The sequence below is a fragment of the Peromyscus californicus genome, unplaced genomic scaffold (assembly GCF_007827085.1).
Source record: "Peromyscus californicus insignis strain IS unplaced genomic scaffold, ASM782708v3 Scaffold_4__1_contigs__length_199733344, whole genome shotgun sequence".
Taxonomy (NCBI): Eukaryota; Metazoa; Chordata; class Mammalia; order Rodentia; family Cricetidae; genus Peromyscus; species Peromyscus californicus.
The window spans coordinates 166,250,247-166,277,181 of NW_026294562.1; the positions used below are offsets into that span (position 1 = coordinate 166,250,247).

The following is a 26,935-nucleotide window of genomic DNA, read 5'->3' on the forward strand; positions in this document are numbered from 1 at the left end:
TGGGATTTGTAGTCTTAACTATAAAATAAGGTGGGCCACACACTACCGGCACAGAAGACCTAGGTGGAGACACCGCCGGGTCGACCAATAGACACTGCGTACTGGGATGGAGTGGCGGGCAGCTCACCAATCGGCGAGCCGCTCCTCGTGAGTGACCTGGCATGCAGCCTACAAACGGCCCGTGGGGCGGAGCGTGAGTCCCGACCCCATTGCTAGCCATGGGAGGCGGCTGGTGGTGGGCTCGGGTCGCGCGCCTGGCCCGCCTGCGCTTCCGGGGGTCGCTGCTGCCACCTCAGCGGCCCCGCAGCGGGGGCGCGCGCGGGTCCTTCGCCCCGGGCCACGGCCCACGCGCGGGGGCCTCGCCGCCCCCGGTGTCTGAGCTCGATCGCGCGGACGCTTGGCTCCTCCGCAAGGCACACGAGACAGGTCTGGCAGGGACCGGGGTCGGCCGCTGTACAGGAGGGGTGCGCACGTGGGAGTGGGCGGCGAGGGTGCGGCATGCATCTGCTGGGAACAGGGCCCCGGCTCAGCGGGGGCAGGTTCTTCCTGTGATCGCAGAGAGACGCAGGGTGGGAGATTTTGCAGCCTGGCCACATAGGGCACCAGCTTGCGGGTCCTGGCTAATGGGGTGCAGCACAGATTATTGGGGGTTGGATTTCGGCTAGGAGAGGTTAGCCCCATGGCACTACACCTGCATGGATGAGAGACCGTTCCAGAGGCACCTGCGAGGAAGAAGCGATATGCCTGCAACAGGGGGGGTCGGTTCGGACTGCAGAGGGGAGCACTCGGAATAAAACAAGAGTGTGGCTACCCGCAGAAGATGGGGAAGTTCCGGATTGGGCCAGCGCGTAACCAATGGTAGAGAAGATGTCTGCTGATTGGAGGGAGAGGTGATCTAGGATGCAGGGGGAGGGACCTCAAATAGGGCAGTGGGTTGACAGATTGGAGCCATTCGGACTTTGGATGGGGCTGGTAGTGGAAACAGCCTTTCGGCAGCACTCAGGGAGTTGAGTGGCAGGGAGATGTGCAGAAATGTAGGCAGGCCCCGGGTGGAGAAGTTTGTCTGAGGAAGAGAGAGAGGGCCACAGGATGCACAAGTATCCTTGGAAAGACTTTCCATCCGCAGACTGTCTTCAATTCTTGCTTTAGATTTTCCTCTGGGTTAGACAGAGACCATCTTCAATCACTGGTCAAAAGGGGCTTAGAATGTCCGGGGGAGACGGGGTAGGGGAATGGGGCTTGCAGGGGGCTTCCCAGAAGGAATGGGCATGTGGAATATTTTTGTCTTGTGGCTGCATAGGGTGGGGATTGGCTTGATGGTCTGAATGAGAGGGGATCAAGGAGGCAGGGCTTGGCTGATACAGAGCTCCACCCCCCTCACCCCCAACAGCTTTCCTCTCCTGGTTCAGAAATGGACTTCTGGCATCAGGGATTGGGGTCATCTCCTTCATGCAGAGTGACATGGGCCGGGAAGCTGCCTACGGTGAGTGCAGACCCTCCCCTTTCCCTCCGTTGCCAAGTCCTCTTACCCCACCTAACAACTGTAAAGGGAGCACACTCCCTCTTCTAACGCCCCGCTGGTGTGCGCCCCTCCCCCACCACTCCATACACCTCCATCAACACTGTCCCCACCTGAGTGTAAGATCTAAAGCACGACTTTAGCTGTTCTGCTAAACTGCTGGGTGTTCTGCCTCTAATCGATTTCTCAAAACAGAGTCCTTGGAGAGTTTCCAAGGGGGCCTTGACTTGTGTGTACACCTTTGTCTATACCCCTAGACCAGCCCCCTCATTTGGATCTTGGGCTCGACCCCCGAGTCCCAGATACTTCTGTGTGCAGTTTCATGGACTTGGCTCATACTGCTTGAGCCCTTGGCTGCCACCTCCTGCTCTTATTTATCTGTTGATTTAGTTATTTATTATTATACTGGGAAGAAATCCAGCATGCTAGTTAAGTGCTAATATCACTAAGCCACGCGCCCCCAGCCCGTCACTGGTGGATTTTCTAGCCATGTGCTCTTATCACTGAACCACAGCCCCAGCCCCTCACTGGGGTATTCTAGGCAGGGGCTCTACCACTGAGCCACACCCCCAGCCCCTCACTGGGGTATTCTAGGCAGGGGCTCTACCACTGAGCCACACCCCCAGCCCCTCACTGGGGGACTCTAGGCAGGGATTCTACCACTGAGCCACACCCCCAGCCCCTCACTGGGGGATTCTAGGCAGGGGCTCTACCACCGAGCCACGCCCCCAGCCCCTCACTGGGGGACTCTAGGCAGAGGCTCTACCACTGAGCCACACTCCCAGCCCCTCACTGGGGGATTCTAGGCAGGGGCTCTACCACCGAGCCACGCCCCCAGCTACTCACTGGGGGATTCTCAGCAGTTACTCTAGCACCGAACACTGAACGACATAGCCATCTTTTTTTTTGTTGTTGTGGTTGTTACTTTTTGAGACACAGTTTCCCTGTGTATAACCCTGGCAATCCTGGAACTCACTCTGTAGCCCAGGCTGACCTGGAACTCACTGAGCTCCACCTGCCTCTGCCTCCCAAGTGCTGGGATTAAAAGTGTGTACCACCGGCCGGGTGGTGGTGGCGCACGCCTTTAATCCCAGCACTCGGGAGGCAGAGCCAGGCGGATCTCTGTGAGTTCAAGGCCAGCCTGGTCTACAAAGCGAGTTCCAGGAAAGGCGCAAAACTACACAGAGAAACCCTGTCTCAAAAAACCAAAAAAAAAAAAAGTGTGTACCACCATTGCCCTGCAAGATTAATTGTTTTTACTTTATGTTTGTAAGTGTGTATGGGGACCATGTGAATGCCTGGTACCAATGGAGCCAGAGAAAGCATCAGATACCCTAGGGCTGGAGGTAAAGATGGTTTGAGCCACCATGTGGGTGCTGGGAACTGAACCCAGGTCGTCTGCAAGAGCAGCAAGTGTTCTTAAACTCAGAACCATCTCTCCAGCCCCCACCCCCATAATTTCTTTCTTTCTTTTTTTTTTTTTCCCGAGACAGGGTTTCTCTGTGTAGCTTTGGAGTCTGTCCTGGGACTCGCTCTGTAGACCAGGCTGGCCTCAAACTCACAAGAGGTTCGCCTGGCTCTGCCTCCAGAGTGCTGGGATTAAAGACGTGCGTCACCACTGCCTGGTCCAACATTTTTTTTTCTAAACTTGTTACTTTGTGACAGTTTAAGTTGCCTCAGTAAACCTTTAGCTTGAGCTCCTCCAGCCTCTTTTTTTGTTTATGTTTTTTTTTTTTTTTTTTCAAGACAGGGTTTCTCTGTGTAGCTTTGGAGCCTGTCCTGGGACTTGCTCTGTAGTCCAGGCTGACCTCGAACTCGAAGATCCGCCTGTCTCGGCCGCCCCAGTGCTGGGATTAAAGGCGTGCGCCACCACCGCTGGCTCTTCCAGCCTCTTCCTACCTGGCATTAGAGGCCTTGCCCAGCCCTGTGCTCATACTGACCCAGCCTCCCCATCCATCCATCATCCTGGCAGCCCCTTGGGATACCCTGGACCCTGCAGCTATTGATTGCCGCTCCTTCTTCCACAGGCTTCTTCCTGCTGGGCGGCCTGTGCGTGGTGTGGGGCGGAGCCTCGTATGCAGTGGGCCTAGCCGCACTGCGGGGACCCATGCAACTGTCTCTTGCGGGTGCTGCGGCTGGTGTGGGGGCAGTGTTGGCTGCCAGTCTGCTCTGGGCTTGTGCTGTGGGCCTCTACATGGGCCAGTTGGAACTGGACGTGGAACTGGTACCGGATGATGATGGGGCTGCCTCTACGGAAGGCCCAGATGAAGCAGGCCGGCCACCACCCGAGTAAACAGCAGGGCTGTGGGGACTGCCTGGGCCCCGAGGACTGAGACATTAAACCTGACCCTTCAGCAGTTCAAGACTCCGAGTGATGGCTCCTGTTATCTGGGGAGGCGCGGAGGGGACAGGAAGGCATCCTATAGGGATGAGGCAGATGGAAGTGTCTAAGAAAGAGGCGAGATGGCTCATTCATTGCATAGGAGCATTTTCCCCCAAGCCCGACGTCCTGAGTTTGATCCTCAGGACCCACACGGCAGAAGGAGAGAGCTAATTCCCACGTGGTACCACACACGCACTCCCCCCGCCCCCACCCAAACAAACAAACAAACATAAATAATTTAAAGGGACAAGAAGAAGCAGTCATGCAGGGTCCCTGGGGATGGAACCTCTCAGGGAGCGGTGTTTAATTCTCAAGGAGAACTCCAGGCCTTGATTTATGCCCCAGGTTCGGCTTCTCCTCAGTCTCCCTTCCGCTGAACCCTAGTACCTGTGGGCCCTGGATAGGGCAGGCCCAGCGTAGGGTAAAAGGCCTCTGGGAGCGTGGGACCTGGGCCCAGCCTGTGCAGATGTGGGTACATCAGGCTCAGCTCTGCGGGGCCGTAGCGGATGGTGCCCGGCGTACACAGGCCCCGCACCACCGGTGGCAGGAAGCCTGCATGAAGGAGAGCAGGTGAGGGGTCCCCAGGAGGGGTCAGGCCCCACGGCAGTACTGGATCATGCTTCAGGGCCCCCGCGCGGATGACAGAAGTGAATTCTGGCCGAGGTGCGGCCGGCGGATCTGAGAGCTCCTCTTCTCCGCTGTCCTCGGAGCCTCTCGCTTCCTTCCGGCCGGGCTCCACTTTGATGCCTTTGCCTCCGGCCTGAGGGTCCTTGTCCTGGTCCTGGTCCACAGGGGCAGCCTGCTTCGGGTCAACTGGAGGCTCCTCCTCTGGAGAAGATACTTTATTTTTATGCTGTGCAGAGCTCTACTGCTGAGCCACACCCACAGCCCCTCACTGTACCCATGCATGCGAGGTGGGGTGTCTAGGCAGGGGCTCTACCACTGAGCCACACCCCCAGCCCCTCACTGGGGGATTCTAGGCAGGGGCTCTACCACTGAGCCACACCCCCAGCCCCTCACTGGGGGATTCTAGGCAGGGGCTCTACCACGGAGCCACACCCCAGCCCCTCACTGGGGGATTCTAGGCAGGGGCTCTACCACGGAGCCACACCCCCAGCCCCTCAGTGATGGATTGTCCACCGGCCTTCTACTGTTGAAGCAGATTCTAAGCCTTCTTTTTTCGGGGATGGGTGAGGGTATGGAAGTGAGATGTCAACATTGGTGGTCTTCCTGTGTCACTATTATTATGCGTGTGTGCATGATGGGGTGGCATACATGCCATCATGCGGGTGCTGTCCAGGTCAGAGAACAGCTTTGCAGAGTTGGTTTTCTTTTCTCTTTTTCTTTTTGGTTTCTCTCTGTAGCCCAGGCTGGCCTGGAACTCACAGAGATCCCCCTGCCTCTGCCTCCCGAGAGCTGAGATTAAATGTGTGTGCCACCACCGCCTGGTCCTAGCTCACGTCTTTATGCTCACGTCTTCATGCGTACACAGCAATCAGTGTACCCTCAGGCCTTTTTACTCTTTCAGACATTGTCTTGCTAAGTTGTCCGGGCTAACCTTGAACTTGGCATCTCCCTGCCTCAGCCTCCCCAGTAGCTGGCATTGTAGTCCTTCACTCCATCACTCCAACCTTGGAGGAGGCTTCTGAAGGAATGCGTGTCCCCAGCCCTTGATCTTGCGGTGTGGGGCACAGTGTGGCGGGGCTGCAGTTCACATCCCCAGTGGTTCCCGCCCCCCTCAGGCAAACAGCTGGATCAAGAGATATGTTTATCATAAGTGAAGGGAGGAACCCCAGACACCTTCTACAGCATAGCTAAGACCCGTCTATCCCTGACATGCCAATAAAGACTGGACTGAGAAGTCCCAGATAGACCTCTGCAGATGATAGAACTCTCCAGAACCCCTTCCCCACAGCCATAGAATTTTAAATAGTATCAGACATGTTTCATCTGTATTGTCCTGAGAGACGGCCAGTGGCCACATGTTGCTACTGACTATTTGAAATACGATGGGTAAATTTGAGGATGAAGACATTTAATTTTGAGGTGGGATGAGGGGTTGTTTTTTTTCAAGACAGGGTTTCTCTGTGTAGCCCTGGCTGTATGTAGACCAGGGTGGCCTTGAACTCAGAGATCTGCCTGCTTCTGCCTCCTGAATGCTGGGATTAAAAGCGTGCGCCATCATGCCCTGCTTGGTTGTGTTTTTGTTGTTGTTTGTTTGTTTTTCAAGACAGGGTTTCTCTGTGTAGTTTTGGTGCCTGTCCTGGATCTCGCTCTGTAGACCAGGCTGGCCTCGAACTCACAGAGATCTGCCTGCCTCTGCCCCTCGAGTGCTTCACTTGCCCAGCAATGGGATTGCAGAAGTGTCTCTGCACCTGGCTCTTCTTTTTTTTTTTTTTTTTTTTGGTTTTTCGAGACCGGGTTTCTCTGTGTAGTTTTGCGCCTTTCCTGGAACTCACTTGGTAGCCCAGGCTGGCCTCGAACTCACTGAGATCTGCCTGGCTCTGCCTCCCGAGTGCTGGGATTAAAGGCATGCGCCACTACCGCCCAGCTCTGGCTCTTCTTTATGAGGAACTGAACTCATACCATTAAGCTTTCCAGCAAGCACTTTATCTATTGCATCTGTCCCCAGCCCCAAGGACATTTAACTCCAGTGTTAACGTAAATAGCCATATATGTTGAGTGCCTTCCACAATGGGTCTCTTAGTCTTTCCTGGGTGCAGAGGTGGGGAGGGGTAAATTTACCTGTGGGCTCTGGCCCTGGGCTGGATGGATCCTCATGAGACACAATGGCTGGAAGCTGGAAGGCATCCAGGGGTGTTTGACCCTCTTCAGCATGGCTGGGGACAAGACGGTGGGACTGAAAACCGGAAGTCTTGGGACAGCAGTGAGTATCAACATTCCCGGCATGGAGTTTGCTGATACTACCCTGAGCACCTAAAATTTTCTATCAGACCTATTAACTCCATGTTAGTTATACACACACACACACACACACACACACACACACACACACACACACACACAGAGTTAAAACCAAAGTCTCCAGTGTGCTAAGCAGGGACTCTACTGTTGAGCTTACTGGGGGATTCTAGGCAGGGGCTTTACCACTGAGCCACACCCCAGCCCCTCACTGGGGGATTCTAGGCAGGGGCCCTACCACTGAGCCACATCCCAGCCCCTCACTGGGGGATTCTAGGCAGGGGCCCTACCACTGAGCCATACCCCCAGTCTCTCACTGGGGGATTCTAGGCAGGGACTCTACCACTGAGCCACATCCCAGCCCCTCACTGGAGGGTTCTAGGTAGGGGTTCTACCACTGAGCCACACCCCCAGCCCCTCACTGGGGGATTCTAGGCAGGGGCTCTACCACTGAGTCACATCCCCAGCCCCTCACTGGGGGATTCTAGGCAGGGGCTCCACCACTGAGCCACATCCCCAGCCCCTCACAGGGGATTCTAGGCAGGGGCTCTACCACTGAGCCACACCCCAGCCCCTCACTGGGGGATTCTACTCAGGGGCTGTACTGTTGAGCATTCTACTTATTGAGACAGGATCTCCTCAAATTTCCCAAGCTGGCCTTGAACTTTCAGTTTCCTATGTCAGTCTTTCCACTGGCTGGGATCAGAGGATCAGGCCCAGCTCCAAAATACATTCTAACTCAGCTGTGCTCTCCTTCCTATGGGCAAAACTGTGTCACTGTCTGCCCCCTGATATTACCTGGGGGTCCTTTAAGCATGTCATGGTCATCTTAGTCTCTTCCTTCTAAATCTCCTGTTCCCTTCTAGGATCCAGAGGGGCAGATGGCACTCCCTCCTCTCCTGGCTTTTTGTTTTGTTTTGTTTTTCCACACAAGGTTTCTCTGTGTAGCTCTGGCTGTCCTGGAACTCACTCTGGAATCCAGGCTGGCCTTGAACTCAGATCCAACTGCCTCTGCTCCCAAGTGCTGGGATTAAAGTCGTGCACCGCCACCCCCTACCCCCCACCCCCCACCCCAACTTCCTGGCACTTCTTAAACCATACCCCAGCCTCCTCTTCTCTTGTTCTCCAGTTCCTATTTTTCCCCAGTCAGCTCTTCCAAAAGTGCAGATTTGCCTGTGATTTCCCCCTGCAGACACAAAACCTCCCCAATGCCCCCAAGACAAAATGCCCTGCTGTTGTTTACAACCTTTTTTCTCCTGACCCTGCTCCAGCCCCAGACCCTCTCTTTCCTCCCCTGGGCAGGCAGGGCTGTAGACCTGAGGCTTCATCTGCTTTGGGCCCTCTGCTGGAAATGCATGTGTGTATTGCACCGCTCTGGTTCTCTCTGCATAGAGTCTGCAGTCACTCCCCAGTGCCCTCGAGTCAAACTCACACCTTCAGCCTGAGGTAGACCTTCGTGAGCCTTCTCTGAGACCCTGCCTGCATCACAGGTATGTCTCCTCCCAACAGTGACTCCTCTCTGCCTTCCGAGTGAGGCCATTCCATGCCTGGGCTTTTCCTCTCGGGTTCTTTCCCCTTCAGGCCTACAGAGCCCTCCCTTGAGGGGCCCCGGCTGGGATGGGGAGCGGCTGCCGCTAAGGGCCACCTCTCACCTGAGCACGTGACTGACCCACAGCACGTGATGCTCCCCGGCACTCTTCCCGTTCCCGGCCACAGTGGCCACAGACTGCAGCCACACGAAGCCCCCCGCGCGCTGCAGCCAACGGTAGTAACCAGTCACCACCTGCCCTTTGTCCAGCACTGGGTCCATCCCAAGGGAGCAGAGAGCCCAGAGGGGTGGGGAGGGTGGGTGGGCCAAGACAGGTGGGCAGGGGATAGACGGAGGCAGCAAGAGTGGGGAGAATCGAGAGAGACAGAGAAAGGTACAGAGCAAGTCAGAGACCCGGTGGTACCCCAGCATCGGTCAGAGACCCCCTCATACCCCACTTACTGCCCCTCCCATAAGCCATTGCTCAAGCTCTTTGATGCTTTTCTATTCCAAACAGAGCCCCAGGAGCTGCAGTACAAGCAGAGACTGTGGTTAGCCCTGAAGAAGGACTTCCAGGGAACAGAGCAGCAGGGGCATTCGGGTCTTTGTGGTGGGAGGTGGGCGGGGAGAGGGTACAGAAGTGTGTCTCACGGTCCAGATGGCTTTGACGGATCCTGGTTGCATCCTGTCCGTGGACAAACTGGTAGCAGCTGCGTCCCACCAGCTCCGAGGGTCCCATGTCCATGTGGTCGCTAACTCTGGGTGAGACAGAAAAGAGAAAGCGGGGGGGGGGGGGGGGAAGGAGTTGGAGACACTGGGTGGTGTGGGGGACGGCAGCGCTGGCTTCAGCGTCCGCCAGGGTCTACGCCCTGGCAATACAGTCCTCCGCCTCTCAGTTTCCCTCTGTCAAATGGGCATAGTACTAATAGAGGTGAAGGAAAGGGCAAGTGATGGGACAGCAGTGGAGCCAGGCCCACCCTCCCTTCTCCCAGGCACCCCTGTGCCTCGCTTGCTCATCCTCCTCCTCCCATGATTCCCCACTGCCCCAGCCCGAATCCCACATATCCCCATCTTTCCAGTGGACCCACCCTCCCCTCCCACCCCTACCCCGGTACCTGCTCTCACAAGCTAGGATGGTGAGGCCCAGGCTGAGGCGGAAGACGATCATGTGTCCGTGCAGAGGAAGCTCAGCCAGCGGGGCCGGGGGCAGCGTGTGTCCAAGCGCCACGAGACCCAGGGCTCGGGAGCGCAGGCGCCCTGTCACGTGAATGACCTGGGGAAGGCGGTGGTCGTTGGAGATCAGGGATCGAGCTGGGCTTAGCTGGAGATGGCCAGGCAGAATCAGCAGGGATGGGGGGTGACTGGGGAAGTGCCAGGGGGGACTGCTGAGGCAGGAGGACCACAGCCAAGCCAAGGCGCTGCCCAGTTCCACCTGATAACCACAGGTCCCTTGGCCCAGTGGGGAGGCCGTGAGTGTTTGCCCGGTTCTGTCTTCGCTGCCCTGTAACCCGGGACATAGCTGGCAGACAGGAGGGAGAAAGACAGCTTCCACCCACCTTGTAACCTGAGGCTTTGACATTTAGGCCCCGCTTGGTGAGGGTGGACTTCATGCGGACGAAGAAAGAACGCTCCTGGACCCGGAAGGCAGGGGATGCCTCGGTGGGGCTGGCTTCTAGGGCAGAGCAGGAGGGTTCCACTGCAGAGTTTCGAAGGCTCCTGTCACCTCAGAACCAGCCCCACAGTGTGCTGGCACAGTGGCCACCCCAGACACTCAGACACATGTAATGGTTGCACAGGCACACTGATAAAATGATCTCCCCTCCATGGGGCAGCCAGGTCTAAGATGAGACCCTCTTTCCTGCTCAGAACCCACCACAGTTCACTAGAGCCTTGAGAAGAGAGCCATCTCTCAGGTCCATGCCCCAGGTGTCAGGTCTGACCCCGGGCTGGAGCAGCCACCTGCTCTGGGCTCTGTCTGGCCAGTTGGGACAGGTTAGTGTCCCTCCCACACTGCACTGGGCACCTAAGGAGGGTGGGATTACAAAATTGCTCACATCCACATGATCCTTTTCCTCAAACTCAGGCACATACTCACATGTTAAGAGTATCTGCCCGGTCCTCTAGCTAATCAGGCCCTAGACCAGTGGTTCTCAACCTTTCTAACACTGTGACCCTTTAATACAGTTCCTCATGTTGTGGTGACCCCCAACCATAAAATTATTTCCATTGCTACGCCATAACCATAATTTTGCTACTGTTATGAATTGCAAATATCTGTGTTTCTCCATGAAACCCCCGTGAAAGGGTCATTCAACGCCCCCTGCAAAGGGATTGTGACCCACAGGTTGAAAACTGCTGGCCCATGCAGAGGGTCCTGAGCAAGGCATGAACATATCTAGCCCCCCTGACGCCCAAGGGTCCAGACAGCCTAACAGGAGTCACTCCTTCCAGGCCACATGAGAGCCAAGCCCCACCTAGAGTGTGAGTGACCCCAGTCACATAGCCTGAGTCCAGTATTGCACTCTCTCTTTTGTTTTTTTGTTTTTTGAGACAGGGTTTCTCTGTGTAGCTTTGCGCCTTTCCTGGAACTCACTTGGTAGCCCAGGCTGGCCTCAAACTCACAGAGATCTGCCTGGCTCTGCCTCCCAAGTGCTGGGATTAAAGGCGTGTGCCACCACCGCTCGGCTTCAGTATTGCACTCTCTTTACCTCGGTCATGTATTAACTAAGCCTGCTTCCTTGTAGTGTGTGATCTCTTCTGCCCTGAAGAAACTTCAAAAGTACAGCTTTGTTCTCCTACCTCGTCCTGAGTTGACTTCAGAGTCATCATCTACTGTGGGATGTTCTGTATGGCAAATGTGTTGCTGATTAGTCAATAAATAAATCACTGATTGGCCATTGGCTAGTGTAGGCGGGACAAGGAGGAGAATAAAGCTGGGAAGTGGAAGGCTGAGTCAGAGAGACACTGCCAGCCGCCATGATGACAAACAGCATGTGAAGATGCCCGTAAGCCACGAGCCATGTGGCAAGGTATAGATTAATGGAAATGGATTAATTTAAGCTGTAAGAACAGTTAGCAAGAAGCCTGTCACAGCCATACAGTTTGTAAGCAATATAAGTCTCTGTGTTTACTTGGTCGGGTCTGAGCGGCTGTGGGACTGGCAGGTGAGAGAGATTTGTCCTGACTGTGGGCCAGGCAGGAAAACTCAAGCTATAATCATCCTCACCCCCCCCCATATTTGGCCAATGTTAAGATCACATCAGGAAGAATGATCATATCTTCCAGTCTCTCCCAAATTGGTCAGTAACCTCTCTTAGTCCCCAGCATATAACAGATGTCTCTCTAAGCTCCTCACACTGTGGATCTGTGGATGGCTCATTTAGGGTGTTAACCAAACCCAGTTCAGTAATTCTCACAGGTCCCCAACATTTCCATGCTAAAGAGAGCTTGTGGGCGATGTCCACTCAACTTTCAGTCTGCCATGAGAGTGGAAATTCCCACCCAAGGAAGAAATTAGGGGCTTCACTGGCAAGATGGCTCAGTGGGTAAATGTGTGATATCTGGGACCCACATAGTGGGAGGGAAAGAATACACACACACACACACACACACACACACACACACACACACACACAGAACTAAAAAGCAAAGGACTCAGGAGCAAGATCCTAGGCTGGAATAGCTGTGTGACTTGGGGCAATTAATTTGACCTCTCTGTGCTGTGCCAGGGTTTTGGAGGCTATCCCTCCTGGCTTGTGGAGATGGGGTTAGGATCCAATGCAATTTTTTGTTTGTTTGCTTTTTGAGACAGCGTTTCTCTGTGTAGTTTTGGTGCCTGTCATGGATCTCGCTTTGTAGACCAGGCTGGCCTCGAACTCACAGAGATCCGCCTGCCTCTGCCTCCCGAGTGCTTGGATTAAAGACTGCCTCCCGAGTGTTGGGATTAAAGACTGCGCCACCACCGCCCGGCCCCAATGCAATTTTTAAAGACACGGTCTAAAAAAATACAAGTCTCTCGGCCTTATTCCCACCTCCATCCAGCAAGCTCAAATCTTCGTGTACCTTGGACATTTGGGGGAACCAGGCAAGTTTAGACAGCCCATTGTCACAGCCTTAAATGGGCTTAATCCGTTTTACAAAATCTTGCTTTCTGGTATGCTAAGCACAAACACCAGGATCTACCCTCTGGCTTCATTCGTTGGCAAGAAGGGGGTTCCTAGAAATTACCAATCTCGGGAGTGTCCACCAGCGAGGAGGAGGACGAGGAGGAGGACGAGGAGGACACGGAGGGCGGCGTGGGGGGTCCGTGGGTCGCGGACCGGAGCCCCAGTTGCTCCAGCACCTCCGAGTGGTCCCCGGGATGGATGTAGTCGAAGACACTGCTGCCCGTCAGCTCCACCTGCCGGTGATGGAGGGGAATGCAGGAGTGCGTGAGCGCACGAGCAGCGGCTGGGGTTAGCCTGGGCACTTCACACCAGCCTTGTGCTTTTCTTTAGACGTTTCCCGCCTTTTTAAATTAGGGAGGGAAGGGAGAGGTTTTATTTGTTTGTTTGTTTTGAGACAGGGTCTCACTTTGTAGCTCTGGCCGTCCTGGAATTCATTATGCAGACCGGGTTGGCCTCAAATTTAGAGATCCGCCTGCCTCTACCTCTGGAGTTCTGGGATTAAAGGCTTGTTCTGCTATACCTGGCCCTTTTTGTTTTGTTTTGTTTTTTTTTTTTAGACAGATATTTGCTAGGTGACCCAGGCTGGCCTCAGACTTGTAGCGACCCTCCTGCCTCAGTCTCCTGAGCTCTGGAAATTACAAATTCATGCCATCAAGCCCGGCAGTTTTCAACACTTCAATGAGTTTGAACCTTTGAGATGGACCACCTCTCATAGGTGTCCCATGCTCCCCCGCTTTCCTCAGCGCAGCCTCTGGCTTTCCCCCACTGACTCCACACTGGTCTTCTGACCTTCAAGCCCCATTTGAAACTCCTCTGAAAACTGCACAACTGAGCATGACCGTTCTTATTCAGAAGCCCTCCATGACTCCCACAGTCCCTCTGCTTGGGCTGAGTGACCTAGCCCCCTCTAGCCTTCATGTATCTGTACCCCTCCCCTCACACCCCACCTTATCCCTTCTATTTTTTTTTTCACACACGCACCCTTGTCCAAAGTCCCCTCCTTTGGGGGAGTGTTATTTATTTATTTATTTATTTTTATTTTTCAAGACAGGGTTTCTCTGTGTAGCCCTGGCTGTCCTGGAACTCACTCTATAGACCAGGTTGGCCTCAAACTCATAAAGATCTGCCTGCCTCTATCTCTCAAGTGCTGAGACTAAAGGCGTGCGCCACCACAGCCAGCTGGGAGTGTTACTTTATCTATTTATTTATTTATTTTTGCCGGCGTCTTATGTAGCCTGAACTGGCCTGGAATTTCTAATCCTCCTGCTCCACCTCCTGGATGCCGGAATTTAGTGCATAGGTTTATGCCTCACCACCGCGCCCAGTTTATTCCATGTAAAGAGTGTGACCCAGGGCTTTGTGAATGCCAGGCAAGCATTCTATCAACCAGGCTACAATCCTGCCCCAGCTACAGTGGTTTGGATCCCAGAACCTCCAGAATGCTACACTAGCGATATACCTTTGAGCCACAACGGCACCGAGCTCAGCCCCTCACTGGGGGATTCTAGGCAAGAATTCCACCACAGAACTACAGACCAATTTTTAATTTTGGTGCAAGGTCTTATGAAGTTGCCCTGGCTGGCTTTGAATTTGTGGTCCCGCCTTGAGCCTCTCCAGCATGTCTCGCTCGGGGTGCTTTGTGGGGTTTCCAGGAAGGCTGTCTATTTTTCATGTTGGGGTTAGTGACACCAGCAGAGAGCCAGGGCATGCACAGGCCAGGCAGTGGAGATGGCGGCCCACTGCGGGGGTTCTTACCTGTGAGAGACCCAGGTAGATGGACACTGTCTCTGAGATGTAGAGAAATTTTCCTTCCTGGTTCAAGGCGAACACGAAGCCATCCAGGGACTAGAGTTGAGAGAAACGCAGCGGGTGTAAGAAGGGCCCGAGGCTCCTGAAATCTGAGTCTCCGTCTGGAGATGGGGGACTTCCCCGGTCCCCGGGAAGGGTTCACAGAAACAAGGGACCGTAGTCCCAACGCTCCCCGGGGGACAGACGCGGGAAGATGGGTGCTATCCCCAGATGTGACCACCAGGTGGCAGCACGGAGCAGCGGGCTGGGAAGGGACCTCACCTGGAGGATGTGTCCGCCCAGGTGTTGCTCGAACACTTCAGAGACCAGAGCGACGGGGCCTCGGCGGCCTGGGGCTGGGGACAGAGGGGAGAGGAAAGTCAGGGCCCGGTCGGTCTTAACCCCCAGCCACTATGGAGAACGAGTTCAGATGGCTGTTCCTTACAGGACAGAGGTGGATGGGACAGAGAGATCAAGATGAGTGACAGAAAGCAAAAAGAGGGATTTGCTCACTCTTTTTTCTTCTTCTTCTTCTTCTTACAAGACAAAGAGTTTCTCTGTGCAGCCCTGGCTGTCCTGCAACTCGCTCTGTAGACCAGGCTGGCCTCTTACTCACAGAGATCCCCCTGCCTCTGCCTCCTGAGTGCTGGGATTAAAGGCGCGCCCCACCGCCACCGGCTTCACCCCCTCATTCTTTTGCACACCAAAAAGGTCCTTGGGTACTGCTCTTCCCAGTCCCTCTACTGTACAGGCAGTGCTGGTGACACAGGAGTGTCACCGCAGCCGCAGTGAAAACCGCAGCCAATTCTCACTGGGCCCCGAAGCCAGGTCCAGTGAAGACTCAAGCCAAGGCCGACTGGCCTGGTGGTGAAGGCCTGTAATTCTAACTACCTGGGCAGTCTGAGGCAGGAGAATCAAGAACTCAAGGCCTGCCTGGGATACATAATAAGATACCATCTCAAATACTAAAAAGAGGTCAAGCAGCATCGCTTAGTGATAGGGCATCTGCCTAGAATCCCCAGTGAGGGACTGGAGGTGTGGTTCAGTGGTAGAGCCCCTGCCTAGAATCCTCCAGTGAGGGGCTGGGGTGTGGCTCAGTGGTAGAGTCCCTGCCTAGAATCCCCAGTGAGGGGCTGGGGTGTGGCTCAGTGGTAGAGTCCCTGCCTAGAATCCCCAGTGAGGGGCTGGGGTGTGGCTCAGTGGTAGAGTCCCTGCCTAGAATCCCCAGTGAGGGGCTGGGGTGTGGCTCAGTGGTAGAGTCCCTGCCTAGAATCCCCAGTGAGGGGCTGGGGTGTGGCTCAGTGGTAGAGCCCCTGCCTAGAATCCCCCAGTGAGGGGCTGGGGTGTGGCTCAGTGGTAGAGCCCCTGCCTAGAATCCCCCAGTGAGGGGCTGGGCTGTGGCTCAGTGGTAGAGTGCTTGTCTAGCATTCACGTGCCCCTGGGTTCAATCCTCTGCACTGAAAAGCAACAACAAAAGACAATCGCGATAGAGTAAGTGTGGGTAGAGAAACTGGATTCTCTTACACCGCAGGGTGGAATGTAAACTAGGGAATCAACTGAAGAAAACAGTTTGGTGATTCTTCAACAACTAAAAAGAATTATTATGTTATCCTCTGGCCATCCCTTCACAGCCCAATGAACTGAAAATAGGTGTTGTGAGATGTGCTGTATGCACATGGAGAGAGCAGCATTACACACTGCCAAAAAAACAAAAACAAAAACACCCCACACGTCCATCCTCCACGGAATGGATAAACGAATGTGGTACATCCATTCAGAGGAATATTATCTAGCCATGAAAAGGTACGAAGCTTTGGTATGTGATGCAACGTTATGAAACCCAAAACTATGTCTGAAAGCAAACAGGCACAAAAGGCCACAGTGTGTTTGATCCCATGTCTGTGAAATGTCCAGAACTGGCAAGCCCATGGCAATAAAAAGCAAGTCTGTGGTTGGCAGCACTGGGGAGGTGACTGCTCCGTGGCTGTGGGAATCCTCTGGGAGTGAAGAAATGACATGATATAGGTGATGGTGGTCTTACAACTGTCCCTTGCAGTAAATGGTGCTGATTTTGATACTCTAAAACAGCCGTGTCTACACAGCAAGTTCCAGACCAGCCAGAGCACAGAGTGAGACCAGGTCTAACAAACTGAGTGTGTGTGTGTGTGTGTGTGTGTGTGTGTGTGTGTGTGTGTGTGTATAGACGGTTCAGTGGTTAAGAGCACTCACTAACTACTCTTGTCGAGGACCCAGGTTCCATTCCGTGGCGGCTCACAACCCTCTGCAACTCCAGTCCCAGGGGATCTGATGCCCTCTTCTGGCCTCTGTGGGCATTGCACACAGGTGGTACACAGACATGCATGCAGGTTAAAACACCCACACCCTTAAAAATAAATAAATCAATGCAAAGTTTTGAAGATTGTTGCAATGGTTTAGTGGGTGAAGGCATGGGCTATCAAGCTGGACGATCTGACTTGATCCCCAGGACCTGTGTGAGTGGATGAGACCAGACCCCCACAAATTGTCCTCTGACCTCCACGTGTGTGCTGTGTCCTGCTCACATACATATGCACATATAAATAAACAATGTTAAGTACACAACAACAACAACAAACAGCTAATTTTACCCTGGATAAATTTCGAATAACAGTTTTTAGTTTGTTTGAGATAGAGTCTCAATAAACAGCCCAGGTTTGACTCAAATTTGCCATTCTCCTGCCATAGCTTCCTGAGAACTTGATGTACAAGGATGCTCCTCCAGGCTGGAGTACAGTGTTTTTACTTACTTTCTTCTTTTCAGTGCTGTGGACTGAACCCAGAGCCTTGCACATGTTAGGCAGGTGCTCTACCACTGAGCCACACCCCAGCCCCTCACTGGGGGATTCTACGCAGGGGCTCTACCACTGAGCCATACCCCAGCCCCTCACTGGGGGATTCTAGGCAGGGGCTCTACCACTGAGCCACACCCTAGCCCCTCACTGGGGGATTCTAGGCAGGGGCTCTACCACTGAGCCACACCCCAGCCCCTCACTGGGGGATTCTACGCAGGGGCTCTACCACTGAGCCATACCCCAGCCCCTCACTGGGGGATTCTAGGCAGGGGCTCTACCACTGAGCCACACCCCCAGCCCCTCACTGGGGGATTCTAGGCAGGGGCTCTACCACTGAGCCACACCCCAGCCCCTCACTGGGGGATTCTAGGCAGGGGCTCTACCACTGAGCCACACCCCAGCCCCTCACTGGGGGGATTCTAGGCAGGGGCTCAACCATTGAGCTACACCTCCAGCCCCTCACTGGGGAATTTTAGGCATGGGTGCTGCTGCTGAGTTACATCTCCTACTGATATATATATATATATATATATTTTTTTTTTTTTTTGGTTTTTCGAGACAGGGTTTCTCTGTGTAGCTTTGCGCCTTTCCTGGAACTCACTTGGTAGTCCAGGCTGGCCTCGAACTCACAAAGATCTGCCTGGCTCTGCCTCCCGAGTGCTGGGATTAAAGGCGTGCGCCACCACCGCCCGGCACTGATATTTTTATATAGTAGACTATGGCATAAAAGAGGGTAACTTTTGGAGATATGTTGAGATAAAGATGTATACAAAGAGAAGTAGAAACTTAGAATTTCAAGGAGACATAAATTCCAAAACAGATGGACGCTAAGACATAGGCTGGATGACCCAGGCAGGCCCTTCCCCTTAGTCAGGAGAACTGGGGTCCCAGACCTCGTGTTGGTGGTTGGCAGAGACACAGCAGTCCTGGACGCCACCCAAATGACTGTATTGCTGCGGAAGATACTCCCACCCCACTCAAGGTGGATCCGAGCACTCTGGGGTCACTGTCAGGGACCTTCCCTCTGTTGGGCGGAGGACCTGGAGTTACCGCCTCTCTGTGCCTCAGTTTCCTCTCTCAGTGGGTTTGCTGCAGGGATCTGAACTCCGAGGCTGCCAAGCACCCAGCCAGCGTGACGGAGAAACAGAGTAAAGAAAGGTGGGATTATCATGTCACCCCTGCTCCTCAGGACTCCCCCAAGTCAGTCAGAGTCTACCCCAGGCCTCCCTGGTCCAGGGGCCCCCCAAAATCTGACCGCTCTTCCTCCTGCTTCCTCCTCATCTGAACCTCTAGGAACAATAAGTGTAGGGGGTGACGGGGACCCCTCCCCTGAGACCCAAGCTCCAGGCAGCCCCGTGACAGGCGGGAACAATGCTGCTTGCTAATTGTGGCAATTTTCCCCTGTCATTTTTGCTAATTCCTTCATTTTCCCTCTCCGAGGATCAGCCCGGGTCAGACCGAGCTGCTGCAATTAACCACATTAATGGGCACGCTGGGATGGGGGTGCGCAGGGGGGAGAGCTTGGGGACTTGTTGTCCCCCCCACTCTGTGCACAGGGCCCATCTCCTGTCACAAGGATCCCCAGGGTGTGCCTAGGATTGCCGACTGATGCCTCAGTACCCCCAGTTTTGTCTCCCCAAACCTGACAGCTCTCCACTCCTCCCGCCCACAGCCCCCTGTCCATCCCCCGATCCAACAAGTGTCTCCCACCTTCACACCTGCCCCTCCTGAAGTCCAAATCCCCTGAAATCACGCATTCACTTAATAAGTCTTTTAATAAACATTTGTCAGTCAACACCGGTGGGACGGTGGAAGACTGAGATGGATGGGGGGAGAAAGGAAGTGGGGAGACCCACGGGCAGAGAGAGGGTAGGCTCGGGAAAGGGAGGACAGTTAAGACCCCTACCCAGTTTCAGGGGGTCCTCTCCTTTCCCCTTCTATGGGTCTCCTGTCCTGGGATGAAGGGCTAGGTCTGCATGACTCTGGGGAGTGGGAAAGGGGCGTCCCATCCTTCAAGTGTCTGTCCTCATAGGGCTACATTGACTCCCAGGGAGACCGCAACTTGCTCTGGGAATTGCCTCTCTCTGTCTCTGTCTCTCTGTCTGTCTGTCTCTGTCTGTCTCTCTTTCTCAAGACAGGTTTCTCTCTGTAGACCAGGTTGGCCTCGAATTCCCAGAGATCTGCCTGCCTCTGCCTCCCAAGTGCTGGGATTAAACATGTGACATACTACCGGCTCTCCCTCCCTCCCTCCCTCCCTCCCTCCCTCCTTCCCTCCCTCCCTCCCTTCCTTCCCTTCCTCTCTCTCTTTTCTTTCTGTGTCATGTAGCCCAGGCTAGCCTAGAGCTCAATATGTATCCAAAGATGACCTTGAACTCCAGATCCTCCTGCCCCTACTTCCTGGGTACTGGGATTACAGGCCTGCATTGGGCCTGGTTTGTGCAACTCTGGGTTGGAACCCAGAGCCTCCAACATGCTAGGCAAATGCTCTGAGCAGTTCTGTGTGCAGTTCTTTCTTTCTTTCCTTCCTTCCTTCCTTCTTTCTTTCTTTTTTAAAGATTTATTTATTTATTATGTGTACAGTGTTCTGTCTACATATATGCTTGTAGGCCAGAAGAGGGCACCAGATCTCATTATAAGTGGTTGTGAGCCACCATGTGGTTGCTGGGAATTGAACTCAGGACCTCTGGAAGAGCAGCCAGTGCTCTTAACCACTGAGCCATCTCTCCAGCTCCCTGTGTGCAGTTCTGAGAGCTCCATCGATTCTACCTGCAAAATGGGTCTAGAGAGAGGTTGAAATGGGTTCGGTACACCAAAGGTTTCCAGGGCCACAGCCGGGTATACAGGGGGTGACTAATACATCACCGTAAAGTGTGCCAGGGTACTGGGCCAGTCTGGATCACTCCTGGGAGTTTCTCGCCGCCTCCTGCCGTCACCATACGCTTTCCCCGCCTCCTTTCTCAGTCCGCCCCACCCCCTCACTGCTTTCTTCGGGTTCTTGCCTGCCTCAGGCCCTTCGCCCCAGCCCTGCTCTCTGCCTGGCCCTTCTCAAGGCCGGCTCCCTCATTCCTTCAAGCTTAGTGGTCGCTTCCTCCTGAAGTAGCATCCTACCTGTGGACCAGTCCGTCGCCCGGCACTCAGCTACTGTGTATTGAGCATGTCCTGCGCCCCCCCGCCCCCACTGTTTTAGCTTGTGAACGATGCTGCGGGGAGAGGCCTGGGCAGATGGTTCAGTGGGTAAAGCATTTGCTCCAGGAGTGTGGAGACCTGAGTTTGAACCCCCAGAACCCACGTGAAGCTGGACATGGTAGTGAGCACCTGCAGTTCCGCACTCCTACTTGGGGATGAGAGAGGGAGACTCCCTGGGAACCCTTGGGTCAGCTAGCCCGGCCTACGCAGCACTGAACAGCAGACCCTATCTCAGAAAGGGAGGGAGGCAAGGGTTGACGGCTGGGGTTGTCCTCTGACCTCCATATGGGTAACACACACACACACACACACACACACACACACACACACACACACACACACAAACTGGAGAGATGGCTCAGCAATTAAGAACACAAAAACCAAAATAAATAAATGAATGAACGAATAAATAAATAAATAAAAGCTGGGCAGAGGTAGTGCACGCCTTTAATTCCAGCAGTCGGGAGGCAGAGGCAGGAGGATGTCTGTGAGTTCGAGGCCAACCTGGTCTATAGTGAGAGTTCCAGGACAGCCAGGGATACATAGAGAAACTCCATCTCAAAAACCAAACCAAGCAAACAAAACCCCCAAAAAACACATACTGCTCTTACAAAGGACTCAAGTCTGGTCCCCAGCACCCAGCTTGGGTGGCTCACAGTCACCTCTCACTTCAGCTGCGGGAATCCAACACCCTCTGGCCTCTTCCAGCACTCACACACACAGTGCACATAAACATTTGTAGGCATAAACATACACTGTTTCGTTTTGTTTTTTTGAGACAGGGTCTCTCTGTGTAACAGCCCTGGCTGTCCTGGAGCTCGCTCTGTAGACCAGGCTGGCCTCAAACTCACAGAGATCCGCCTGCCTCTGCCTCCTGAGTGCTGGGATTAAAGGCGTGCGCCACCACCCTGGGCATCACATACATTAAAAAACAAAAACTAGGGCTGGAGAGATGGCTCAGAGGTTAAGAGCACTGCTTGCTCTTCCAAAGGTCTTGAGTTCAATTCCCAGCAACCACATGGTGGCTCACAACCTTCTAGAATGAGATCTGGTGCCCTCTTCTGGCCTGCAGGGATATGTGCAGATAGAACACTGTATACATGATAAATAAATAAATAAATAAAAAAACTAAAACAAAAACAACAAACAAAAAACAGTAAAAATAAGCCCAGGACTGGTAGCCCCTATCTTTAATCCCTGCAATCTGTAGGGAGAGGTAGGCAGATCTCTGAGTTCAAGGCCACCTGGTTCATATATGGAGTTCCAGGCCAGCCAGGGCTGCTCAGTGAGACCCTGTCAACAGCATCTGGTGAGCTGGCTCAGCAGGTAAAAGCATTTGTCATTAACCCTGACAACCTGAGTCTGTTCCCAGGGACCCACATGGCGGAAAGAGAGAACTCACATCCGTAAGCTGTCATGGGACCTCCATAAACGTGCAGAGGTATGTGCACCCCTTACATACATACATGCGCATCAAATAAACAGAAAATTTAAACAGAGACTTGGGAAGAGAAAGAAAAGGGAAAGGGGATGGCTTAGGGGTTAAGAGCACTGGCTGCTTTTGCAGACGACCCAGGTTCAATTCCCCGCATCTGCATGGCCGTTTGAAACTGTGTAACACTAATCTCAGGGGATCTAGTGTCCCCTTCTGGCCTCCAGGGACACCTGGTAGGGATGGTGTACAGAGATGCACATAGGCAAAAAACACCCACACACGGAAGATAAAAACTTGCACCAGGCGGTGGTGGAGCACACCTTTAATCCCAGCACTGGGGGGGGGGTGTGTGTGTGTGTGTGTGCGGCGGCGGGCCGGGCAGAGGCAGGCAGATCTCTGAGTTCAATGCCAGCCTGGTCTACAGAATGAGTTCCAGGACAGTCAGGGCTACACAGAGAAATCCCAGTCTCAGAAACCAAATCCAAAAAACAAAATAGAACAAACAAACAAAAAACTCTTATAGAAAATGAACCAAGTAGCCACCAAGTCCCCTCTGTGTGACTTTGGGCAAATATCTCCCTGGGCCGCAGTTTCCCAGGGCTATACAATGGAGTCACAGTGGGCTTCCCGTCTAAGATGTCTTCAGAGAGCTAATTCGTGTGCAGAATGGCAGAGGCCTATGGTTTTGGATTTCGTTGCCTCGAGTTAGGATGTGGAGCCACCCACGCACGCTGCCTGGACAGGTGGGCATTGTGCAAGTAGCCAGGAAACGGCCAGGGAGCTGTGACCAGAGTGAGCCCTCTCCTTTGGAGCCTCCCAATGGCCCTCCAAGTACTGGGGGGGCTGGACACCGGCAGGGCTCTCTCAGCCCCCCCATTCCCTCCCTGGGGCTCCAGGACAATAGACAAGATGTTTATCCCCCCGCCGGCGCACATGTTGTTCGCGGGTAATGACAGTAATCAGCCTCCCTAATGCCGCATTCTCTCAGCGCCAGTCAATTCGCCTAATTACCGCCTGGGAAGCCGGATTATTTAAATTTAAATGGTGATTTATTGCGGGGCTTAATCAATGCTATTTTCTCTCCCCCCCACCTCCTCCCTGGGCACTAGGGTAGGAAGGGGATAGGAGCCTTCTCCAACCCCACCCTAAGGACACCTATTCTTTAGGTGGAGGGGCTTCTTCACCTGTGACCCCAGAGAACACCTTCACTGCCCTGTCATAACAACTGAGCAAGGACAGACATATAAAATAGAAGGATGAAAATCTAATACTTCTATGTATCAGTAGCCAGAGGTGGGAAGTAAGAAAAACGAGATCTTCATCTCTATGTTGATGTCTTACGTAATCTACCTTTCTACACATTATAGATTATAATTTTTCCCCTATGGTGTCACATCTGCATCTCCAAGGCAGGGACTTTCCACATCATTTTCCCCCCTTTTCTATTCATCAAGCAATCTTTTCTGAGACAGGAGCTCATGTAGCCCAGGTTGACCTTAGTACTCACTATGAAGAGCAGGCTGGACCCAGACCCACAGAGATCTGCCCGCCTTTGCCTCCCGAGTATGGGGATGAAAAATGCCTTGTTTGTTTTTTGGTTTGTAGCCTAGGCTGGCCTCATACTCATGGTGACCCTCCTGCTTCAGCCTCAGGAGCACAGAGAGAACAAGCCACCAACACCACACCAGGGCAGGGTCCTGGGCACTCGCAATGGTCTCACTCGTGAGGTTGACTGGATAAGCAGCAAGGTGACACAGGCCACATTCCGAAGGCTGCTTTGCCCTTTGCCGGGAGTTCCTGGGGTCGTGCAGATGCTCATTAGTTTCTGGTCAGTCTGAACGGGGCAATTCGGATGGTCACTCCCATTTAAAAAAAAAATGCAACACAGAAAGGGGGTGCCGCCGACCTAGGACTGCAGAGCTAGGGGCAGAGGGACAGCTATGCCACCGAAGGGAACCTTCTCTCACCCTCCCTACGCATATGGCTGCCTCCTCACCCCAAATGGGGAATTCAGCCCCCAGAGTTCCAGTGTGCCCTGGAGCTCCACAGGCCCAGGTCGGGAGAGCTTCCTTACGGGTTGAGTGGAGGGAGGCCCTGGGCACAGGAAGCTCTACAGCTGGAGACGTCTTTTGTGACAATAATGGTTCATCTCCCCTAATAACATCAATAGCCTTTGCTGGGCACGGTGGCAGACACCTGTGTTCCCAGCATTGAGGAAATAGAGGCAGGTGGATCCTAAATTCAGGGCTAGCCTCTACTACATATCAAATCTGAGGCCAGCCCAGCCTACCGGAGGCATTGTCTGAAAGACTCAGGCCTGAGTCATGGTGCACACCTTTAATCCCAGCAGAAGCAGGCAGAAGCAGGTGGATCTCTATACGCCAGCCTGGTCTACAGAGTGAGTTCCAGGCTAGCCGGGGCTACATAGTGAGACCCTGTCTCGTAAAAAAAACGACAACAACAACAATAATAACCTAGTGATTTGGATTGTTGCCAGGTTCTGACTTAGGTCAAAAGTTTATAAAAATCTCAACTTTTTTGTCCCCCAGAGAGCCTAAGTCACCAGTTAGGAACCCACAAAGGGTCTGGTGGACTCTCCAGGAACTGGGCCCGGGGCGGCCTGGCTTTCTCAGTCCTGTCCCCAAGGCTGGGGGTGGGGTGGCAGGGGAGGGCGTGGCAGCATGCGCATGCGCACTCACCGAGGCCGGCCGGAGGCCCGACGGCCCGCAACCCCCAGGGCGGCGCCCCCAGCGCGGCGAAGCGACGCAAGCGGAGGTAAGTGACACTGAGGCGCACGATGGACGCCTTGTCCAGCTGGCTGGAGATGGCACCGGGCAGAGGGAGCAGCTTGGCCAGTTCGAAGAACTCTAGATTTTCCTTCCCGCGCCGCCAGCGCGCCGCGTTGCGGGACTTCTCTTTGCGCTGCGCCTGCAGGCTGGGCAGGCGGCGTGGAGGAGGCGTCAGTGAGGGCCCTGGGCGCACGGTCCCCGCGCTTCAGGAGGTGGGACAGACCTGAGTGTCAATTCTACACCCCTGCTGGCTTGGGGACAGAGCCTTTATTTATTTAATAATAATAACAACAATTATTATTACTACTACTACTATCATTATTATATTTATGGTAGTAGGGATTGAACCCAGGGTCTCCAGCACTTTATCACTAAACTACATCCCTCCGGCATTTTTTTCTTTTTTATTTTCTTGTTGAGACTGGGGTCTTACTGGGTAGACCAGGCTGGCCTTGAATTTTATAGAGATTTGCTTGCCTCTGCCTCGGGAGCACGGAGATTAAAGGCATGCGCAACCACGCCCGGCTCTTGTTTTTGCTTTTTTGAGACGTCTCTCTATTTTGCCCAGGCTGGCCTTGAACTGGCGAGCCTCCTGCTCCTGTTTCCGAGTGTTGGGATGTCAGGCCACCGGGCTCGGCTGCGGACAGAGCCTTCTCCCTCGCCTGACAATGTCGGGGGTGAATTCGGAGCGTGGGGGACTAGAAAACCGAACTCCGGAGTGGGCGAGGGTGACAAAGTCTAGGCGCAGGGTCAGGGCACTGACCTGAGTATGAATTCTCACCCGGAAGGCTGTGAGGTCCCCCCCGACCCCCAGCACGCCTTCGGGGGGCAAGGCCATGGGCAGGGGCATTACATTTGCTCACCAGGGTCCTGGCGGGGCCTTGACCATTAGCCCGGGCAGGAAATCCCAGGGGACGCTGGCTCCACGGCCTCCCCCGCACTTGACCTCACCTCGGCCGCTGCTTCTGGGGTAGGGGGTCGCCATCTCGGCGGGGACTCGAGAATTCAGGCGCGAAGGAGTCGCAGGCGCGGCTCAGTTCCCTGGAGGGGGAAGAATATCTAGGGAAAGTGAGGTGCGTGCAGGTCCCCGAGGGTCCAGCCAGGAACTGACTTGGATGCGTGCCTCAGTTTCCCCTTGCCGGGAAGCGGCGGTTCCCACCCTGGCGCTCCGGGTGAGGACGTGCCCCGCCGCCGCCTCCCCCGCGCGGCCCGCCAGCGCGCCCGCCTCACGCCCGCGCCGGGCCGGCTCCCGCATACCAATGGGCGCACGCGGCGCGCATACGGATCGGACCGGCCCGCGCGCTGCGTGCCAAGCATGCCCAAGCTGCGCTCGGGGCGGGAGCCTCGCCAGGGCCCCGACGCTCCGGGCTCCATCCCTCCCCCCAAAGCTTCCCAACACCCCAGGGATCCGTCCCCCAAAGCCACCCCCCAGGGTCCCACTCCCCAGGTCTGCAGCTGCACCCATTTCCTAGCCTGGGCTAAGGAGGCCGGGAGGACAGAGGGACCCCACCCCAAATCCTGCCCAGGAAGCATTCAAGCCCCTGGGGTGGCGCCACCTGACCCGGTTGCTAAATATTTCCAACCCACAACTTCCTCCCTAAAGACCAGGGCGTGAGACCCTGGCCCATGACACCGCTGGCCACTGTGATTCCAGGATGGACGCGACACTCGGGACCCAGGTGTTCTGGAATCCAGATCCCCAAGAACCAGGGACGTGTCCAACTGGCTCTTTCCTCTTCAGGATTAGGTGTCCAGGCCGCTCATGTTCCCAGCATCCAGGTGGCCCCCAAGCCTCCCCCAAACGCGTTGACGTCTAGTGCCCTGAACCTGTGTGACCAGGACCCCAACAACCACGCACCACTCTCTGGATCTCGCCGGTACAGACGTCCTGATGCCGTGGCCTCCAGGTGACCAGAGTCTGGGCCCCACATTCCGGCAGGACCCAGGGGTCCCCATTCCCTCCCGCCAAGCCTTCAGGCGTCGCGCACCCACAGGGCTCCGGACCGGGTTACCTGGCCGCGGGGTGGGCTCGGGGCGCGGCGTGGGGCCGGCCGGGTGGCGTGGAGGGGCAGCTCCATAGACCCTGGGGCGCGCGGGCTAGGGCTCCAGGCTCTCGGCGCCCACGGCGGCCTCGCAGACTTGGAGACCACGGACAGCGGCGGCGAGGGGCGGTGCTTGTATTCGCCCCGCCCACGGGGGCCCCGCCCAGCGCCGGCCCGCGCGCCTCTGCCTGCTGGATATCTTGGAGTCCGCAGCCCGCGGAGTCTGAGTTGTCTCACCCTACGACCACATCAGGCAGGTCGAGTGTCAAGCCTCTCCACCCTGGAATTCCACCACGATCGCCATCCTCAAAGGATGGAGCCCCTCGGCAGCCCCTGGGGACCCTGG

At 54.8% G+C, this 26,935-nt stretch overlaps 2 protein-coding genes across 7 annotated transcripts; one reads left to right on the plus strand and one right to left on the minus strand.

Moving 5' to 3' along the window:
- Positions 1-203: 203 nt before the first annotated feature.
- Tmem160 (transmembrane protein 160) lies at positions 204-3,882 on the plus strand. Its single transcript, XM_052712273.1, has 3 exons — positions 204-426; positions 1,391-1,483; positions 3,547-3,882. The coding sequence occupies exons 1-3, from the start codon at positions 219-221 to the stop codon at positions 3,810-3,812; spliced, it is 567 nt and encodes a 188-aa protein (XP_052568233.1). The 5' UTR covers positions 204-218; the 3' UTR covers positions 3,813-3,882.
- Positions 3,883-4,165: 283 nt separating this feature from the next.
- On the minus strand, positions 4,166-26,712 carry Npas1 (neuronal PAS domain protein 1). Of its 6 annotated transcripts, none has more exons than XM_052712270.1 (12): positions 26,560-26,712; positions 25,411-25,588; positions 24,458-24,750; positions 14,589-14,662; positions 14,274-14,363; positions 12,580-12,751; positions 9,909-10,021; positions 9,468-9,625; positions 9,004-9,110; positions 8,477-8,624; positions 6,648-6,742; positions 4,166-4,730 (listed from the first exon to the last, which is right to left on the minus strand). In XM_052712270.1, exons 2-12 carry the CDS (start codon positions 25,530-25,532, stop codon positions 4,261-4,263), a joined length of 1,842 nt encoding a protein of 613 aa, XP_052568230.1. In that variant the 5' UTR covers positions 25,533-25,588; positions 26,560-26,712; the 3' UTR covers positions 4,166-4,260. The 6 variants fall into 6 exon arrangements, with proteins under 6 accessions (XP_052568230.1, XP_052568227.1, XP_052568228.1 ...); XM_052712267.1 differs by having other exon boundaries at positions 9,909-10,048; XM_052712268.1 differs by having other exon boundaries at positions 9,909-10,048; positions 25,411-25,606.
- Between the last annotated feature and the right edge of the window lie 223 nt (positions 26,713-26,935).

Bases quoted from the DNA above. Each gene is read 5' to 3' on its own strand.
- Tmem160 (XM_052712273.1), top strand. From the start codon at position 219: ATGGGAGGCGGCTGGTGGTGGGCTCGGGTCGCGCGCCTGGCCCGCCTG. The intron at 427-1,390 runs GTCTGGCAGGGA...CACCCCCAACAG, and splicing joins CCGCAAGGCACACGAGACAG to CTTTCCTCTCCTGGTTCAGA. The intron at 1,484-3,546 runs GTGAGTGCAGAC...CTTCTTCCACAG, and splicing joins GGGCCGGGAAGCTGCCTACG to GCTTCTTCCTGCTGGGCGGC.
- Npas1 (XM_052712267.1), bottom strand. From the start codon at position 25,532: ATGGCGACCCCCTACCCCAGAAGCAGCGGCCGAGGTGAGGTCAAGTGC. The intron at 12,752-14,273 runs GTAAGAACCCCC...CATCACCGGCAG, and splicing joins TCTACCTGGGTCTCTCACAG to GTGGAGCTGACGGGCAGCAG. The intron at 6,743-8,476 runs GTGAGAGGTGGC...TCTTGTCCCCAG, and splicing joins TGGGTCAGTCACGTGCTCAG to CCATGCTGAAGAGGGTCAAA.